The sequence below is a fragment of the Ascaphus truei genome, chromosome 23 (assembly GCF_040206685.1).
Source record: "Ascaphus truei isolate aAscTru1 chromosome 23, aAscTru1.hap1, whole genome shotgun sequence".
Lineage (NCBI taxonomy): Eukaryota > Metazoa > Chordata > Amphibia > Anura > Ascaphidae > Ascaphus > Ascaphus truei.
This window is the reverse complement of record NC_134505.1, coordinates 1,539,360-1,560,121: the sequence shown is the minus strand read 5'-3', so window position 1 is coordinate 1,560,121 and position 20,762 is coordinate 1,539,360. Positions and strand designations below refer to the sequence as shown.

Genomic DNA, 20,762 nt, shown 5'->3' with positions numbered 1-20,762 from the left:
CCACCATTCAAACCCTTCCACCATTCAAACCCTCCCACCATTCAAACCCTTCCACCATTCAAACCCTCCCACCATTCAAACCCTCCCACCATTCAAACCCTCCCACCATTCAAACCCTCCCACCATTCAAACCCTCCCACCATTCAAACCCTCCCACCATTCAAACCCTTCCACCATTCAAACCCTCCCACCATTCAAACCCTCCCACCATTCAAACCCTCCCACCATTCAAACCCTCCCACCATTCAAACCCTTCCACCATTCAAACCCTCCCACCATTCAAACCCTCCCACCATTCAAACCCTTCCACCATTCAAACCCTCCCACCATTCAAACCCTCCCACCATTCAAACCCTCCCACCATTCAAACCCTTCCACCATTCAAACCCTCCCACCATTCAAACCCTCCCCCCATTCAAACCCTCCCCCCATTCAAACCCTCCCACCATTCAAACCCTCCCACCATTCAAACCCTCCCACCATTCAAACCCTCCCACCATTCAAACCCTTCCACCATTCAAACCCTCCCACCATTTAAACCCTCCCACCATTCAAACCCTCCCACCATTCAAACCCTCCCACCATTCAAACCCTCCCGCCATTCAAACCCTTCCACCATTCAAACCCTCCCACCATTCAAACCCTCCCACCATTCAAACCCTCCCACCATTCAATTTTGTGCATGTATTGTACTTTGTGTATGTGTGTGTATGTTGTATTTTGTGTGTGTTGCATTTTGTGTGTGTGTTGCATTTTGTCTACGTGTGGGAAGGGGGTAATTATTGTGTGGGTATTGTTGGAGGGGAATTGTATGGATATTGGGGGGGCAGAGTGTGTGTGTCCAGTGGGGGGAGTGAGTGTGAGGAGGGGGGGGAATTGAGGGTGCGGGATTGAATGAGAGGGGGGTAATTAAGTGATAAGGGAGGTGGGGAGGGGGGAGAGTGATAGAAATACACGGGGAAAGGGGGGAGAATAGAGGAGGTGGCTGATGAGGGTGTGAAGGAGGAGGGATTCGCAAGGCCGCTGACATTTGGGTGGGGGGGGGGGAGCGCGCCGGTCGAAACGCCACGTCCTGGGCCCCAGGAAATCTGTCGGCAGCCCCGACTATAAGGGACTGTCCTTACCTGTAACAATAGCAAACACCGGGGACCGGCTTTCTTTTATTACTCATGAACATAATCCCTAGCTACACTCCCCGAGGCTCCTCTCCTCTTGTCCTCAAGGAACCTGTCTCCCAGAACCTTTCTCCTCTCCTATATACTCATGAACATAATCCCAAGCTATGCTCCCCGAGGCTCCTCTCCTCTTGTCCTCAAGGAACCTGTCTCCCAGAACCTTTCTCCTCTCCTATATACTCATGAACATAATCCCTAGCTACGCTCCCCGAGGCTCCTCTCCTCTTGTCCTCAAGGAACCTCTCTCCCAGAACCTTTCTCCTCTCCTATATACTCCCCTGTGACGTCAGCATCCCTGTGGCAACACAGGGTGGGGCCCGGCCTGTGTTATTGTGCTATTAACCCCTTGTAGCAAACCGGTAACCCCGTTGAGGGAGGGGGGAAGGGGACGGGGGAGGGGGAGTTACACATCACTAATATATACAACCACCTTTCCACCACTCATATACATGCACCCCCCCCAATATATACAACACGCATATATACACCCTAATATTTATACCCCACATATATACACCCTGCACCACTTATATACACCCACACACCCCTAATATATACAACCCGCATATATATACACCCCCACCCCGCATATATACACCCACATGAGTATTACCCAAATTGCAGCAAATAAAAACCCCACGATGTGTGCACATTCACATGTCTCAAACAGTGTCTGCAACCCCTGCCCTTCCCCCTTATCTCTTAGCATACAGTGCTTCCACGGCCGCCAGGGATTCTGGGTAATGACATGCGAATGAGCGCTCACTGTGTCACTTTTTGCTTCTTTTCCATTGTAACGTGGTATCCCCCCCCCCCCCCCGTATAACGCATCTGCCTGCCGTATCACACAGCTTTTCCAGCAGGGCCTGGGCTTTACAGAAGTGCAGAGCCAGCCAACCTGCTCAGAGACAGCTCTTCCCACCTCTCGAGGTCTCGTCTGCGTGAGGTTGGTTACCGGGCCACTTCCAAACCGGCGGCAGAGTTCCTATTAACATGAAAAAAAAAGCAGGCTCAATCACCTGCGCTGAAGCCGGGACCGATTGATCCACCTGCGCTGAAGTCGGGATATCCTGAAAACCTGACCTGTTGAAGGGGTTGAGCAACCCCCCTGATCCAGAGTACCTTTTAACCCCCCGCCGAGCGCCGAAAGGGTTAACCGGCCCCAACACGCTCGGTGTGCAAAGACCAGATAAGAGCTCGTCCAGCTGGCGACGTGTTCGTGGGGGGGGGGAGGGGGACGTCCCAGGGGACGCCCAGCGGGTGTTCGGAAGGTGATAAGGTGCCCTATCGCCCCGAGCTGGGTCCTCGGCAGGACAGGCTGCGTCTTATTTATTACACAGCCCGCACACAGTATTAATAATAGTAATAAAAGTAATCAAAGTAATAACAGTGACTGCATGCGAGCAATCTTTGCAGGAAAGCGTGCCTACCCCGCATAGCTTGCAATCTATTTGAGAGGTTGGGCGACACCGGGAATTGGAGCAGGCTCCGCCCTCCGCGCTGCTGCAGCCTGTTCTCCGACTGCCAGCGTCCTTACTCCCTGAGTCGCTCTCCCGTCCCCACGCTCTCCTCCCTCCGCGTACTCAGCGTCCTGGCGTCACTTACCCAGCGGAGAAACTGCTCCCCCTTGTGTCTCCGCTCTCCCCCCCCCCCCCTCTCCCGCCTTCTAGATTGTCAGCTCCCCGGGGCAGGCATCTGCGAAGCTTTTTTAAATGTCCCCCCCCCCCCCCTCTGTGCATCAATGCAGCCCACACAATGATCAGTAATTAGCTCAGTGGCTGATCGATCTGTTCTCCTGTGATCGATCGGCGAAGATTCGGCTCGGGTGGGGTTCACTAAATGGCTGTCAGTGCAGCAGAAGAGGACCAAAGATGCAAAGTTCTGTGAGGAAGATCATGTGACCAGGCAGTCACTAGATGCAATTGGTGCAATGCTAGAAAGAGGGCAGGGCTCAAAAAGGGGCCTGTTTCAGAAGAGGAAGGGGATGTGACTTTGTAAACGGTTGCTATAGAAACAAAAAATGCTTGTTACATTGTAGCACATTAAAAATGTCATTCAGAGTTGTCTTTGTTAAAGTATTTTCTCATAGTACAGAACAGATTTATTAAAAAACCACACATGTAGGATATTGCTCGGTCCGCAGCTTCAAAGTGTAGCACAAACCGACACAAAATGTGCGTTCGCAGGGTTCGTTGCGCGAAATGATTTTTCCCCGCGTCGTGTCACGACGCAGACCGGGCTGATGGAATTGAAATTGAAATAGGATGATGTGTCTCTGTCTTATTTAAAACTAGTAAATATAAAATGATCAGTGTAATATTAGTTCTGATAATAGCCATACCGTGATAATAATGCATTTTAATCCCCTATATAATTAAACACCCGCGCTGTGTCAGACATGTTTTGGGGTGACCAGGTGTCCAGTATAGAACCCGGACTGTCCAGTATTCGGACACTGTCCTGCAAAAGCTGGGAGGTAACACTGGACATGTGTATGTATCCCGGTATTACCTCTCTGGACCGCTGCTAGGGGGGCTGGTCAGCTTCCTCCGTCCTGATTGGCTGCTGCTTCTGGGTAATGCAGCCAACCAGGAGGAGGTGTCAGGAGCCTGGGGGTGGGGCCAAGGAGAGGAGGAAACAGCATGGAGCGGAGAGAGGTGAGATGTGTGTGTGTGTGTGTTATATGCATGCATCATACTTGCAATTTAAGCTGCTCCTCTGTCCTCGTCTCATTAAATATACTCAGAGCGTCCTAGTATGAAGTTACAACATGCAGAAACATGATAACATTACAGGCTAAGGCATGGGAGAGAAGCTGTTCCAAAGAGCTCACACTTCATGACATCTCTGCTAATACAGCTCGACCCCCCTTATAACGCTGCGCTTGGGGTCCAAAGAATCACATCGCGCTGTAAGCGGATCGCGTTGGAAATAATGTACAGCTGTATGCATTGTACAATAAAGTATTTAAGACGCCAATAACCGTGCTGTAAAGTATTATATAAATAAGATAAATTGGGAGCCACGCGGGCATCGCGCTATAAGCGAATCCGCGCTGTAGCGGATGGCGCTATAACGGGGTTGAGCTGTACATATCATATAGGATTCCCATTGCAGTATTCTCCATAGCAACACGGCATCATACGCCCGAGCTGCTGGAGGAGGGGTGGTGGGCGTCTCAGGAGTAACGTGAGGACTTCCTTCACTGTCGGGGCAGTGGATGCACGGAACAGGCTTCCAGTAGAGGCGGCGAGGGTAACACCGAGAAGGAATTTCCGAACTCTTGGAGATAAACACAATGGGGGGGGGGACATATCGTAGGCGGGGGACTGAATGGGGTGTGCTTGATAGGCTGGTTGGGAAATCGGCCAGGAGATCTTTATCTCCTGTCAAACAACCGTTTGATTGATTGCGCTAAGACCTTTTTCTGCCGGCACGGTAATATCCTCAGATGTCTCTGGATTAACTTGTCAGCCCCAGGTAAGCCCTTAACTCCCCCGCCCTCCGTAGTATTATACGGTGACTCAGTAATTGTCACGGTGTTTGTTCCACTGCCAACCCTTTGCTCTCCACTCAACCGGGAAGACCTCAGAGTTCCGAGGTGCGGGCTGGGCGTGCTCTCTTCTGCTGACCCGGAGTCCCCTTGCCCGGGCAAGGAGAGGACCCTGTTGTACTTTGGTTTCACCAGGATTATTAAAGTCCCACAATATCGGGGCGTCTAGACACCCCCCGACGTCCTGTCCGTGCGTCACTCTTCGTGGTCTCTGCTCCTCTACACGTCAACCACATCAGAAACGTCAAGAGCTTCTCCGGGACCTCCCTGGTGGGGTTATTATGGTGATGAATGAAGACAATAGTAATAGTCTTCACGGGGGGGGGGGGGAAGACCCCACGGTGTGTTCATGTTGTCTCGCGTCTTCTTCTCTCTGGGGTCTTCCTTTCCGCAACACACCGCCATATCTCGGTGTTGGTTTCCGGACTTGTCTCTCCACCGTTTCCTTACCGGTTCGGTATTTTCTCGACCTGGATTCAAATCTTTGGACCGACTGGGACCGTGGCGGCCATTTTGTAACGGGTCATGTAGAATACCGCGCCACAATCCGGCATAAATTATCAGTCAAGTCTACGTCCCAAAACCACAAAACTCTGTTGGGTCGTCGAACGGGGCTGTAATCTAACTTAATGGCATATTAGTACGGACGGTGTATTTTCAAAGGACAATCACGTGACATTAGTTCGCGTTTTCTCCGGTAAAGAGCGTTATGTTAATTATAACGGGCGCTAGTGATGACGACATGAAGATGGTATGCAAACGAGGCATTATCATCACGTGGCACACCCACTAACGCCCGGCAAGGATACCGCGGGGACGTGACGCTACGTTAGTTAGGTCAGAGTGTGGGTGTGACCCCACAGTGAGGCGTTATCATCACATGGCACACCCACTAACGCCCGGTAAGGATAACGCGGGGACGTGACGCTACGTTAGTTAGGTCAGGGTGTGGGTGTAACCCCACAATGAGGCGTTATCATCACGTGGCACACCCACTAACGCCCGGTAAGGATAACGCGGGGACGTGACGCTACGTTAGTTAGGTCAGACGTAACCGTGGCGTTACTCACACCCAGACCCTGATATAGCGCTGTTACAGGGTGTGGGTGTAACCCCCAGCGAGGTGATATAACTAACGAAGCGTTATCTCCCCCTCTCCTCTCTTCCCCAGCGGGAGCAGAAACCCCCATTTTCCGGGGGGGGGGCTGGGCGGGAGTAACACTAAGACACACTTACCCTCCCGTTACCGGGAGATAACACAACATTGTGTTACAATAACGTGACGGTAACCCTCTGCTGATGAGATGTAGGACGGGGCGCTGTGCGCATATAATGAGCTGTGAGGATGCGCGTTACCCTCAGGGAACATCGCGCCCGCTCCTGTGTGAGGTAACGTCACGTTATGACGCTCGGATTTAACGGAGCTTAGTGAACCTGGGCCTCCGGCAGTTAACACGGTATCAGGGTACGACACCCCAGAGATTGATGAACCCCGGCGTGTACTTGCTCTAGAGGCGCCGGGACACCATTTCTTTGACCGACGTCAAACCAGTGATCACCGCGGGATGGTCCCAGGGGGAGACACCGCACCCCTCCATTTTTAATTCCCAATCCTAGAGTACCAGTACCTTATCCCCCACGACAAACGCACGGCGCCCCGCATGGGTTTACGTCCCGACGCCGCTCTCCCGGCCCGCTTTCCAAGCATGGCAGTTCCACCTTTAACCCTCTGAGCGCCGGATGGGGGGGGGGGGGGAAGGTGGTTGGCAGCGTGGGCCCAGAGGGCAGGTTTGCTGATGACGGAAAGGACGGGGAGGAACGCCTTCCACTTCCTGCCCCCCCCCCCTCTTCCTGGAAGAGCGAGAGTCCCGCACAGGACGCGATCTCCTCCCCCCACCCCTCCCCCACCCCTCCCCCCCTACAAAAATCAGCAATTAGATTACCACGTCCGGAGCGCTAGACCACCCGCTCTCTCCCCCCCCCCCCCGTGACTCCAGTAGCTACGTCCTTTGGCGCCCCTTGGGTTCAACCCCCGGAGGGCCGACGCACAGATGAGGACTTGTGGGTAACTTCTTTACCGTATCAAAGCACGCCAAGCGTAACTCAATAAGTGGACTGAAGCATGGGGAGCGGCTTCCTGGGAGTCAAATTGCCACACGGAAATCTTACATGGTTACATAGCAGTTACACAGTAGTTACACAGTAGTTACACAGTAGTTACATAGTTACATAGTAGTTACACAGTAGTTACACAGTAGTTACACAGTAGTTACATAGTTACATAGTAGTTACACAGTAGTTACATAGTTACATAGTAGTTACACAGTAGTTACACAGTAGCTACACAGTAGTTACATAGTTACATAGTAGTTACACAGTAGTTACACAGTAGTTACACAGTAGTTACACAGTTACTTAGTAGATGAGGTTTAATAAGAAGACATCTCCATCCAGTTCACCCTATACTAAATGTAGACGACAGATACTTTATCCTATATTAGTGATTACAGTATATTGATCCAGAGGAAGCAAACACACAAACCCCAGTGACGCATCATCCAATGTTATCTCATAAGGGGGAAAATAAATTCCTTCCTGCCCCCCAGTAATCAGATTACTCCCTGGATCAGCGTCCTTCCCGTGTATACTTATTTGGTATATATCCCTGTATACCTTTCCTGTCTAACAAGAAGTCCAACCGTTTCTTAGACATATCCTCCGTGTCTGCCATCCCAGCCTCCGCGGGTAACGCATCTCATTATAAAGCGCGCCCGTTTACCGACCTGAAAATCTCTCCGTCTGCGCCACTGGCGTCCAAATTTGGTTTGGGCAGGCAGAAATGGCGGGGGGCAGGGGGGAGGGGGCTGGGTGTACGGATGTAAATGGGATGTACTAAAAAAAATAACGTTTCTGTGCGGTCAAAACAAGGAGAAATTGCGTCAAAAACCCTAAAAAAAAAAGACTTAACAGAATGTGCGTGACGCAGCGTGGCTGTTTGGTTATATAGCTAACCAAATGTATTATTTTCCCCGGCGTGCCTATTATAAGCAATATAAATACACAAATAAATAAATAAGGCTAATTATTGACATTTTCTAACAGTGGTTATAAATGCCCCCCCCACCAACCCAACAAAATTACACATCATTCTGATTTCAATTGTATCAAATCGACGTGAAGCCCCGCGTCAAACTGCACGTTAAACCCCGTGTTATGCGTCATGTGTATAGAGTCACATAACGACCTTCACACACAAGACACAGCGACCTTGTCACACAGGACGTACATTCTATGACCGGTTGTACTACTTTGTAGCATTAAAATGTTGACTCCCCAAAAATTGAAACATGACCTCAGCACGTGAGGCTGCTGTCTTTCTGCTGTCATCAGCAGGCGTCCGCTTCTTATCTCCGAGGTTTGTCGTGCTTCGTTGCCGACTGAGAGGACGGGGTGGGTCGAGAAGCCTCAATATCTACGCCCTGCATGCTGTGTCCGAGCAGACCCCCTCCTCGCATGTTACGTGTCCTGTGTCACCGCCACAAGGGTTGGAAGCCTGGTCAGCGATCGCCACTCCCGAGCTTACTACAGATGTGGGAAAATTTGGCGCCCGACACGGTGCCTGCCGAGATGGGGGGGGGGGGGGAGGGGGGGAAAGGGATTCCTGCTCCTGAATGGGACCGCCATCAGCGTTACGCGGTCACGTAACTCCTAAGGAGCTGCATCAAACGGCAGCTGAACAATTACAATCCTAATGGCACATATATTATCGAAAGGCGCGTTCCCATATAGGGGCAAGAAACCGGCCTGGTAGATAATCCGCTATATGGGTACACGGCCATTTGCCAGGATCCCGGCTGGACGCCTCGATTGTCAGCTCTTGGGGCGAACGAGTCCCTTTCCTATGGTTAATTGTAGCTCCGAAGCGCGTATTCCCGCCGTGTGTTATGTTATTATGTTATCGCGTGTTGCTGCTGCGATGCGCCGCGTACAGTACAGAGGATGGTGCTATATAAGGGAAGCTGTACACACAGACCCCGGCGATATAAATCTTCTTGGCTCCTGTGATTGCCAAATAATGGTTTATTTTATTTTACAGCTCTCAGGCAGGGATGGGCCGGTCGTAAAACGGCACACGGCAGCCCGGCCAGGGAAGATATGCCGCGACGCCAGCTCTCGGAGCAGCGGAAACCCTACAGGTGCACCTGCGATGGCTCTGGTTTTTGAAGAGGGTGACCCCATTAACGTATAATGGGGCACGTGGTGTGTAAGAGGGTGACCCTATAGACATCTATGGGGGTAACTGAGGTGTGTAAGAGGGTGATCCTACAGAGATATATTGGGGTAACTGATGGGTGTAAGAGGGTGATCCTATTAAAGTCTAATGGGGCACATGGTGTGTGTAAGAGGGGGATGCTGTAGACATCTATTGGGGTACCTGATGTTTGTAAGAGGGGGATCCTATAGTCTGTTGGGGTGACTGATGTGTGTCAGAGGGTGATCCTATAGACATCTATTGGGGTAACTGATGTGTGTGTAAGAGGGGGATCCTATTAAAGTCTAATGGGCCACATGGTGTGTGTAAGAAGGGGATGCTATAGACGTCTTTTGGGGTACATGATGTGTGTAAGAGGGGGATCCTACAAATATATTAGGGTAACTGATGTGTGTAAGAGGGTGATCCTATAGTATATTGGGGTACATGATGTGTGTAAGAGGGTGATCCTATAGTATATTGGGGTAACTGATGTGTGTAAGAGGGTGATCCTATTAAAGTCTAATGTGGCACATGGTGTGTGTAAGAGGGTGATCCTATAGACATCTTTTGGGGTACATGATGTGTGTAAGAGGGTGATCCTACAGATATATTGGGGTAACTGATGTGTGTAAGAGGGTGATCCTAAAGTATATTGGGGTAACTGATGTGTGTAAGAGGGCGATCCTACAGATATATTGGGGTAACTGATGTGTGTAAGAGGGTGATCCTAAAGTATATTGGGGTAACTGATGTGTGTAAGAGGGCGATCCTACAGATATATTGGGGTAACTGATGTGTGTAAGAGGGTGATCCTATTAATGTGTATGGGGTAACTGATGTGTGTAAGAGGGCGATCCTATTAATGTGTATGGGGTAACTGATGTGTGTAAGAGGGCGATCCTACAGATATATTGTGGTAACTGATGTGTGTAAGAGGGTGATCCTATAGTATATTGGGGTAACTGATGTGTGTAAGAGGGTGATCCTATAGTATATTGGGGTAACTGATGTGTGTAAGAGGGTGATCCTATAGTATATTGGGGTAACTGATGTGTGTAAGAGGGCGATCCTACAGATATATTGCTAACTGATGTGTGTAAGAGGGCGATCCTACAGATATATTGGGGTAACTGATGTGTGTAAGAGGGTGATCCTATAGTATATTGGGGTAACTGATGTGTGTAAGAAGGCGATCCTACAGATATATTGGGGTAACTGATGTGTGTAAGAGGGCGACCCTACAGATATATTGGGGTAACTGATGTGTGTAAGAGGGCGATCCTACAGATATATTGGGGTAACTGATGTGTGTAAGAGGGTGATCCTATAAACATATATTGGGGTAACTGATGTGTTTCGGGGGGGGGGGGGTGTTATGGCAATAGGGGTGACTCCCTCACAACAAGGTGCCTTGAGCATTATAAGACAGGGTGCACCCGCTTTCTTTAACCCTGTGCTTGATCGTACAATGATTCAATAACCACAGAAGTGTACGTTTCTTGTTCTGCGTCCTTGCGCTCTGAGCGATGACGCGCTTTGTACAGCAGGGGTACGGCAGCCTCGTCTTATCTATGACTGGGTCTGGTGATGACCTCACGTCAACTCTGCCCTGTGAGGTCACGGGTCAGCAAACACCCCTCTGATGTCATAAGGGCTAACCCCGGCACCATTATAGCAGGCACTCAGGAAGCAGGGAGACCGCCCCGTCAAGTAATATCATGCTGTCATTTCATTATCCAGCGTAGGCATACTCTGCATCACTCTATGGAGCCGCATTGTAGAGTGGAGACGCATACTGGTCACACCTCTGCACAGGAATGCTGCGTTCGGCGAAAACAGTTAAAAAAATAAATTAAAAAGCTGCTAACTCAGCAATATATATATATATATATATATATATATATATATAGATATATAGCTGCAGTACCAGAACTGTACCACCAGAGGGGGGTGTTTTACCTAAACCAGGGATTCAATCTCAACTCCAATCCTCAAGACTAACCAACAGGTCAGGTTCTAAGGCTATCCCTGCTTCAGCACAGGTGGCTCAATCAGTGGCTCCGTCGTAGAGCCTGCTTCGGCACAGGTGGCTCCATCACCACTGATCGAGCCAACCTGCGCTGAAGCCGGGACTGATTGAGCCACCTGCGCTGAAGCAGGCAAATCCTGATAACCTGACCTGTTTGGGGGGGGGGGCGGGTCTTGAAAACCCCTGACCGTACACAACCAAAAGCACGTGAAACCACTTCCCAGTGCCGCCGAGGAGCTGAGCTCCATTCAACGCGTTTCATTTGACAAAGTCCGCCTTGGCCAAACGGAGGTTTCAAAGTGCGTCGTCCCCAATATGGTTTGGCGTTTCTTTCCGGGCAGACACGGCGCCGGTACTTTAAAAAAAAGTTATCACGGCACAGACTGTGGATAAAAAAAACCCTGACTCCTTCGTCGCAGCGTGTGACTTTGTTTTTTTTACCCCTTTACGCTAACTCTGGTTGAACGAGCCATTGTCGCTGCAAAGGATTCTGGGAACGACCCCAGTATTATGGCCCTTTAGAATGTTGGCGCAGTGCGTTTGCTTCTCCATATGGCCGCACGGTCCGTCCTGGGTAAGGATCCGTTCTCTAGACCTCTAGTAACGCGTATTATCTTTGGGGGAGGGGTGGAGGGTGGGGGGGGGGGGGGGGGGCGCGTCGTCTTCTAGGACTGAAGCACTGGGTGCAGAATTAAAATAAATCCCCCCCCCCCATAAATAAAAATCCCCCGCGTTGCCCTTCCCCATTATCTGTTAGCATTACACGGCTTCCACTGCAGCCAGGGATTTCTGGGTTAAACGTCACATCGCCCTGTAACATGGTGCCCTACAAGCTTACGCCAGCCGCATTACACGGGTTATACAATCGGTAATGCAATGTAATAATGGTCTGGAAATAAGGACCGGTTAATAATAATTCAGGAGGGAAGGGGGGAAAAAATGGCAGCGATTTTTGAAGCGGTTTGGGCAAAAAAACATCCCCCACTAGTAATACTGGGTCTAATTTGACGAAATCCCTTTTCCTTGTGGGATACAGAAGTGAGCGCGCCCCGTGGGAAACCCCCGAAACGCGTCCCACTGATTATTTACAGGTCTCCTGCTGCCATTGAGACACCGGGAGACTTTATTTGTCGATACTCATACACACCTAACATAGAGGGGGGCTCAGCTCCAGTGCTTAATCCCCCCTCCCCCCCCTCCAAACAGGACAGGTGTTCCAGATATCCCAGCTTCAGCACAGGTGGCTCAATCAGTTCCTGCTTCAGCACAGGTGGCTCAATCAGTCCCTGCTTCAGCACAGGGGGCTCAATCAGTCCCTGCTTCAGCACAGGTGGCTCAATCAGTCCCTGCTTCAGCACAGGTGGCTCAATCAGTACCTGCTTCAGCACAGGTGGGTCAATCATTCCTTGATTCAGCACAGGTGGCTCAATCAGTTCCTGCTTCAGCACAGGTGGCTCAATCAGTTCCTGCTTCAGCACAGGTGGCTCAATCAGTCCCTGTTTCAGCACAGGTGGCTCAATCAGTCCCTGCTTCAGTACAGGTGGCTCAATCAGTTCCTGCTTCAGCACAGGGGGCTCAATCAGTCCCTGCTTCAACACAGGTGGCTCAATCAGTGCCAGAGATTGAGCCACCTGTGCTAAAGCTGGGATAACCCGAAAACCTGACCTGTTGAGAGGGGGAGGGGGAGGGCGGCGCTTGAGAGCCCCCTGTTCTATAACGCGCCGACCGCGTATCAGATCAGCTACAAATCTTCAAGCTGGCGTCATCAGCCGAAGGCTCCGGGCGTCAACCAATGGGAGACAGGCAGGGGAGCGGCCCGGGGCTCTCACACAGGGGCGGAAATAGGTGCAAGAGGCTCACCTGGCTTTAACAGGTGCAGGTGGACAGAATGAAACTCCCCCCCCACCCCAGGTTCCAACGCTTAAAAATATATATATATATATATTTATTATTATTTTATTTAATATTATTGATTGTGTATATATATATTATTGATTGTGTATACTGTATATATATATATATATATATATATATATATTTATATATATTATTGATTCTGTATATATATATTTATTATTATTTTATTTAATATTATTGATTGTGTGTATATATATATATTTTTTTATTATTATTTTATTTAATATTATTGATTGTAGGCAGGGTTGCTGCTTTAACTCTCTGGGCGGGGGGTAACAGGTAGGATGGGGGGGGGTGTATGTAAGAGGGTGAGCAGTGAATATGATGGGGGTCCCTCTCCCTCCATGAGGCTGGAGAAAGCAGCATGTGTGCAGCTGTTGGATTCCATTATGGGGCTGGGTCCTGGAGGTTGAGGTCTCCTGCTGCTGCTGCTGCTGCGTTGATTGCAGAGGTAAGGGTGGTCCCCACTGGCTGAGACACCTTGTGAGCAGGTGTGGCTGCTTGGAGCAGTGGAGCAGGGAGGTGGAGCATGGAGTTGGAGGGCTGGCTTGCCTCTCTGTGCAGCCTGGGGAGGCTGGCTTAATCTTACTCCTGTATACACAGAGCACCAGTCACATGAATACATGCTCACATCCACTCTCTCACTGGGAGCTGTCAGTGTCTTGAGGGAGAAGAGAAAACTTCAAGTGCCTTCCATGTTTCCCTGGAGATCTGTCCTGCTTGGGGATCTGTCCTGCTTGGGGGATCTAGGTCTCCAGTGGATCTGCAGCTGAGTGTGACACGGAACTGCTGACGATGTTGTTGGAAGGCTGGTGTGGATCTCAAAGCATTGGTCAAGCCACTGGTTATTCTTCTGGAAGAAGTCCTTCTATAGGGTTTTATCCTTGGCCATGAACTTGAAACCAGCCAAATTGACACCCCTCCGGACGGCTTAACTTCTTAGAAGAACCGTAGTCTGTGTCTTTTCAGGGAATCGACAACCATGAAAAGTGGTTATTCTTGAAACACAACTCGGTGTTTAGAAATAATCGTTGTCAGTCAACGCATCGGGGTTGGCGTATGAAGTTGACGCTGCAGTTGAAGGACAGCTTTGCCTAAGGAAAGTTGGACTCCGAGACGGTTCTGTCCACTTGGCTTCCACCACCCAATTAAACTCCCACCATGTGCCATCAACAGAGTGCCAACACCATGGTTTAATGAGTTGCCCTCTTGACACTGATCCACCTGTGGATTGGCAACTTTTCCTGCCTCCTCCAGGGATGGGACGCCAATGTTTGACAGTGTTTTGGTGCTGTTGGTAGGCTCTGGTTGGAGGTTTGCAGTGTCCTTGTTGCAGGTAGAAGATGTTTGCTGTTCCTATACCTGCTGTCCAGACCATGTCTCAGACCGAAGTGGATCTGTCCGGCTGTGGAATCTCCTATGCTCCGGATTTGCCAGAAGATCCAGTAGAGTTGTCCTCTCTGCTTGCCCTCAGGAGGCGCCGGTTCTCAGGGAAGGAACCCAGGAGGAACTCTTACCAGTTTAACAGAAGGAGCTCGGCTCAGCTGGAGCTGTTGGGCTATGACCCACCTGGGACCTCTCTCTCCGCCTGGTCTCCTGAAGAGCCCGCCACCTTGGAAGAGAAAGTTGATCCAATCCCTGCGATGTCCCCTATCTCCCCAGTGCTCGCTGCACAGATAGATCTTCTGCCATCCATAGTGCCATTGGCCAACATTGTGGACGTCAGCTCAGAGTCTGAGGATGAAGCCAGCAGCCCCAAAGGACCTTCTACCCCTGCCCCCAAACCTACAGTGTCCGAGAACAGGAGGGAGCAGGAGGAAAACGAGGAGAACGAGACCAAGGCTGTGGCCACCTCACCGGACGGGAGATACCTGAAGTTTAACATTGAGATTGGCAGAGGGTCTTTTAAAACGGTTTACAAGGGACTGGACACGGAGACCACGGTGGAAGTGGCTTGGTGTGAACTTCAGGTAAGCCGTCACCTTCGCGGTGGCCCGTATTCCCTAAAGGGGGCTACGCTTGAGCACCCCGTGCCTCTCGTTCACATTGAAATGGGGGAGTTACGGCGTTCCAAAGCGTAGCACCGTTTGGCGAACGTGGGCCCTACAAAGTCGAATACTGTGTGGGGTGGTGAACACGCCGCGTGCTATACTGAGGGTCTCTACGCCCCCAACCGGCCTTCCCAACCTCTCCTTGGTGTGTGTGTGTGTGTGTCAGGGTTCCAAACCTATCTCCAGGGCTTCAGCCAGGTGCAGGAGAGAGGGAGTGAAGCATGTTTCAGAGAGAGAGAAGAGCTAGCCCAAGAGGCCACGGTCTCTGACACTGGAGGGACACGTGAGGAAGGGCTTCTTCACCCGAAAGCGTGGTGGGCGTGTGGAGTGGTCACCCAGCAGGGGTGGTAGGGGCTAATACAGTTGGGGACTCGAGTGGTTCCAATGAAAAGTGGTGGGCAGTGTGTCTAACTTCAAGACCCCTCTGCATGTCGGACTTTTTTTAGGCCCCTTTTTGTAAATGTTGTCCAGTCCCATCATCTGTTGTAACCGGGAATCTTTTCCCCCCATCGGTAATGTGACGTGTCATACTTTACCCTGCTCTACAGTGCAACGTGACCCTTTTTTTTCCTCACTAGGGTCCCTTGGTCGGCAGAAGCAAGGTCTTGGACTTTTAAAGTCTGTCTTTGCTTTGGGGGGTAGGGGGGGTGGGGGGGGTCTTCTTTATTATGACATTTAGGCATTACAAGAAGTTTTCCATCAGCTTAATCCTTCAGCAATGCCTGTTCCCTAAGAGACGTGTTGTTAGAAGAAATAGGATTTTGTATCTGGTTGATTAGGAGTACTGTATATATCCGTGTATGTATATACATATTGGTGTGCATGTGTGTATATATATATACATATGTATAGACAGACACGTGTGTGTGTGTGTGTGTGCGTATACACACGTCTGTCTATATACAGCTGTATGTATGTATGTATGTATGTATGTATGTATGTATGTATATGTACACACACACACACACACGTCTGTCTATATACATCTATACGTATGTATGTGCATGTACACACACGTGTGTCTATATACATCTATACATATGTATGTATGTATGTATGTATATGTACACACACACACACGTGTCTGTCTATATACATGTATACATATGTATGTATGTATGTATATGTACACACACACGTGTCTGTCTATATATACATCTATACGTATGTATGTGTATGTACACACACATGTCTCTCTATATACATCTATACATATGTATGTGTATGTACACACACACACACACACACACGTGTCCGTCTATAAACATCTATACGTATGTATGTATATGTAAACTCACACACACGTCTGTCTATATACATCTATTCGTATGTATATGTACACTCACACACGTGTCTGTCTATATAAATCTATATGTATGTATGTATGTATATGTACACTCACACACGTGTCTGTCTATATACATCTATACGTATGTATGTATATATACACTCACACACGTGTCTGTCTATATAAATTATACGTATGTATGTATGTATATGTACACTCACACACGTGTCTGTCTATATATACATCTATACATATGTATGTGTATGTACACACACGTGTCTGTCTATATATACATCTATACATATGTATGTGTATGTACACACACGTGTCTGTCTATATATACATCTATACATATGTATATGTACACTCACACACGTGTCCGTCTATAAACATCTATACGTATGTATATATATGTACACACACACACGTGTCCGTCTATAAACATCTATACGTATGTATGTATATGTACACTCACACACGTGTCTGTCTATATAAATCTATACAGGAGGGCCCCGGGTATACCGCAACCGCCCGTTCGGCGCATGCGCGATTTAAGAACCAAGATGGCGGCCCCCTTCTCGGTGCCACCGTATCGGCGGATCGCCGAAAAGCGGGGCGCCAAGAAGCGGAGCCCTGCTGTACGTATGTATGTATATGTACACACACACGTGCCTGTCTATATGCGTCTACACGTATGTATGTGTATGTACACACACACCATGAATATACTATGCCCACGTATACATGTTATTCGCCTTATTGTAAAGCTGCACGTCAAGGAAAAAGTGTATTACCCCTGGAAAACGCCCGCGCCGCCCTGTGTAAGGGTGCCGAGTATCTCCGCACGTCTGCCTCTTCACTCGCCGTGGAAAGCGCGGCGTGCGTTCTATCCCCCCTCCTGCGATCATTTGTGCCCGGGACTTTAGTAACCCGCGCGATGATACTCTGCACTGCTTGATAATGCGGCACGCTAATATTTTCAAAGGCTGAAGGCCCCGGCGTTGAGTAACTGCGTCCGGGAAATGAATTTTTTATTTTTTATATACAATGCCATAAGTGCCTGAATAATTCAGTGACAGGTTGTGGGTTCAGGCGCAATCTGTGCCTCCGTCCTGCAAGCTTTCCGGATTAGCTTGGGCGTTAACCTGTGCGATGCCGGCAGGGCACGCGGGGTTAAGCTCGCCTCGGCAGAATCGTTACGTACGTCCTGGTATGTCCACCAACACCCACCCATTAGATTGTAAGCTCAGCGGGGCAGGGATCTCCTCTTTTACAGTGTTACTTTTATGTCTGAAGCGCTTATTCCCATGAGCTGTTATTTGTAGTATTTGTTATCTATGTGATTGTCGCGTGTGTTACGCCGGTGACGCGCTGTGTACATTAATGGCGCTATATAAATAAAGACAGACATACATACATGTCACCGAACAGAGTAACTTCACTTTTACCTGCTCCTATTCCCCCCTAACTGCTCTGATAAACCCCCCCTAACTGCTCCGATAAACCCCCTCAACTGCTCCGATAAACCCCCTCAACTGCTCCGATAAACCCCCTCAACTGCTCCGATAAACCCCCTCAACTGCTCCGATAAACACCCCTAACTGCTCCGATAAACCCCCCCTAACTGCTCCGATAAACACCCTCAACTGCTCCGATAAACCCCCTCAACTGCTCCGATAAACACCCCTAACTGCTCCGATAAACCCCCTCAACTGCTCCGATAAACACCCTCAACTGCTCCGATAAACCCCCTCAACTGCTCAGATAAACACCCTCAACTGCTCCGATAAACCCCCTCAACTGCTCCGATAAACCCCCCTAACTGCTTCGATAAACCCCCCCTAACTGCTCCGATAAACACCCTCAACTGCTCCGATAAACACCCTCAACTGCTCCGATAAACACCCTCAACTGCTCCGATAAACCCCCTCAACTGCTCCGATAAACCCCCCTAACTGCTCCAATAAACCCCCCCAACTGCTCCTATACCCCTCCAACTGCTCCGATAAACCCCCACTAACTGCTCAGATAAACCCCCCCTAACTGCTCCGATAAACCCCCCTAACTGCTCCGATAAACCCCCCTAACTGCTCCGATAAACCCCCCTAACTGCTCCTACAATATAACACCCCCCTAACTGCTCCTACAATATAACACTCCCCTAGCTGCTCCTATAACCCCTCCCCTCACTGCTCCTATAACCCCTCCCCTCACTGCTCCTATAACCCCTCCCCTAACTGCTCCTATAACTACTCCCTCACTGCTCCTATAACCCCTCCCCTAATGGCTCCCTATAACTACTCCCTCACTGCTCCTATAACCCGTCCTCTAGCTGCTCCTATAACCCCTCCCCTCACTGCTCCTATAACCCCTCCCCTAACGGCTCCCTATAACCCCCCCCCCTCACTGCTCCTATAACCCCTCCCCTCACTGCTCCTATAACCCCTCCCCTAACGGCTCCCTATAACCCCTCCCCTCACTGCTCCTATAACCCCTCCCCTCACTGCTCCTATAACCCCTCCCCTAACGGCTCCCTATAACCCCTCCCCTCACTGCTCCTATAACCCCTCCCATAATGGCTCCCTATAACCCCTCCCCTCACTGCTCCTATAACCCCTCCCCGCACTGCTCCTATAACTCCTCCCCTAACTGCTCCTATAACCCCTCCCCTCACTGCTCCTATAACCCCTTCCCTAACTGCTCCTGTAACTCCCCTCCTAACTGCTCCTATAACCCCTCCCCGCACTGCTCCTATAACTCCTCCCCTAACTGCTCCTATAACCCCTCCCCTCACTGCTCCTATAACCCCTCCCCTCACTGCTCCTATAACTCCTCCGCTACCTGCTCCCTTGACTGTGGGCCACGGGATCTCCCCCGAGCAGGGAGAGAAACAGGGCTGCTGCTAGGGGGGGCTGGGCAGCTTCCTCCATCCTGATTGGCTGCATTGCCCAGCAGCAGCCAATCAGGAGGAGGTGTCAGGAGCCTGGGGGTGGGGCCAAGGAGAGGAGGAAACAGCATGGAGGTGTGTGTGTGTGTGCCTCGAGCGTGGAGACTGTGATGGCAGATACAGCGGATATGTTCAAAAATAGGTTGGACCTCCTTTCTAGAAAGGAAAGGTATACAGGGATATACCAGATAAGTAACACGGGAAGGACGCTGATCCAGGGAGTAATCTGAGTACTGGGGTCAGGAAGGAATTTATTTCCCACTTGATGAGATATATCTTTGGATGATGATGTCACTGGGGTTTGTGTGTTTGCTTCCTCTGGATCAATACACTGTAATTACTAATATATGATTATTTGTCGTCTACATTTAACATACTGTGGGTTAAACTGGATGGACGTATGTCTTTATTCAACCTCATCTACTATGTACATATGTAACTATATCCTCCTCCTACTATGTAACTATGTAACGATATCCTCCTCCTACTATGTAACTATATCCTCCTCCTAATATGTAACTATGTAACTATATCCTCCTCCTAATATGTAACTATGTAACTATATCCTCCTCCTAATATGTAACTATGTAACGATATCCTCCTCCTACTATGTAACGATATCCTCCTCCTACTATGTAACTATGTAACGATATCCTCCTCCTACTATGTAACTATATCCTCCTCCTAATATGTAACTATGTAACTATATCCTCCTCCTAATATGTAACTATGTAACTATATCCTCCTCCTAATATGTAACTATGTAACGATATCCTCCTCCTACTATGTAACGATATCCTCCTCCTACTATGTAACTATGTAACGATATCCTCCTCCTACTATGTAACTATATCCTCCTCCTACTATGTAACTATGTAACTATATCCTCCTCCTACTATGTAACTATGTAACGATATCCTCCTCCTACTATGTAACGATATCCTCCTCCTACTATGTAACTATGTAACAATATCCACATCCTACTACTATGTAACTATGTAACAATATCCACATCCTACTACTATGTAACTATGTAACTATGCATAGCCAGTGTGTATTTGTAAGAGCTGTGATGTTGTTGCCATATTGTAGTGGTACTTATATGTACAGATGTACATAGAAAATGTGCAATGTATTGTGGGTTAAATATACAGCTCAACCCTGTTATAGCGCGATCCGTTACAGCGCGGATCCGCTTATAGCGCGATGTGAGCGTGGCTCCCAATTTATCGTATGTATGAATACTTTACAACACGGTTATTGGCGTCTTAAATACTTTATTGTACAATGCATACAACGGCACATTATTTCTAACGCGATCCGCTTATAGCGCGGTGTGATTCTTTGGACCCCCAAGCACCGCGTTATAAGGGGGGTTGAGCTGTATTTATAAATATTATATTCGGAAACACTCACTCACACTCACACTCCACACACACTCCACACACACTCCTCACACACTCCCCACACACTCCCCACACACACACTCCCCACAAACTCCCAACACACTCCACACACACACCCCACACATACATTCACACGTGTAT

The 20,762-nt window shown here is 49.3% G+C and overlaps 1 protein-coding gene across 1 annotated transcript in view; it reads left to right on the top strand.

Moving 5' to 3' along the window:
- The first annotated feature begins 13,507 nt into the window (after positions 1-13,507).
- The window catches only part of WNK4 (WNK lysine deficient protein kinase 4), a 131,778-nt gene continuing 124,523 nt past the window's right edge, over positions 13,508-20,762 (top strand). The window contains exon 1 of the mRNA XM_075580156.1: positions 13,508-14,899. Within this exon, the coding sequence (XP_075436271.1) occupies positions 14,273-14,899 (627 nt within the window). The 5' untranslated portion in view covers positions 13,508-14,272. The remainder of the gene's footprint in view (positions 14,900-20,762) is intronic.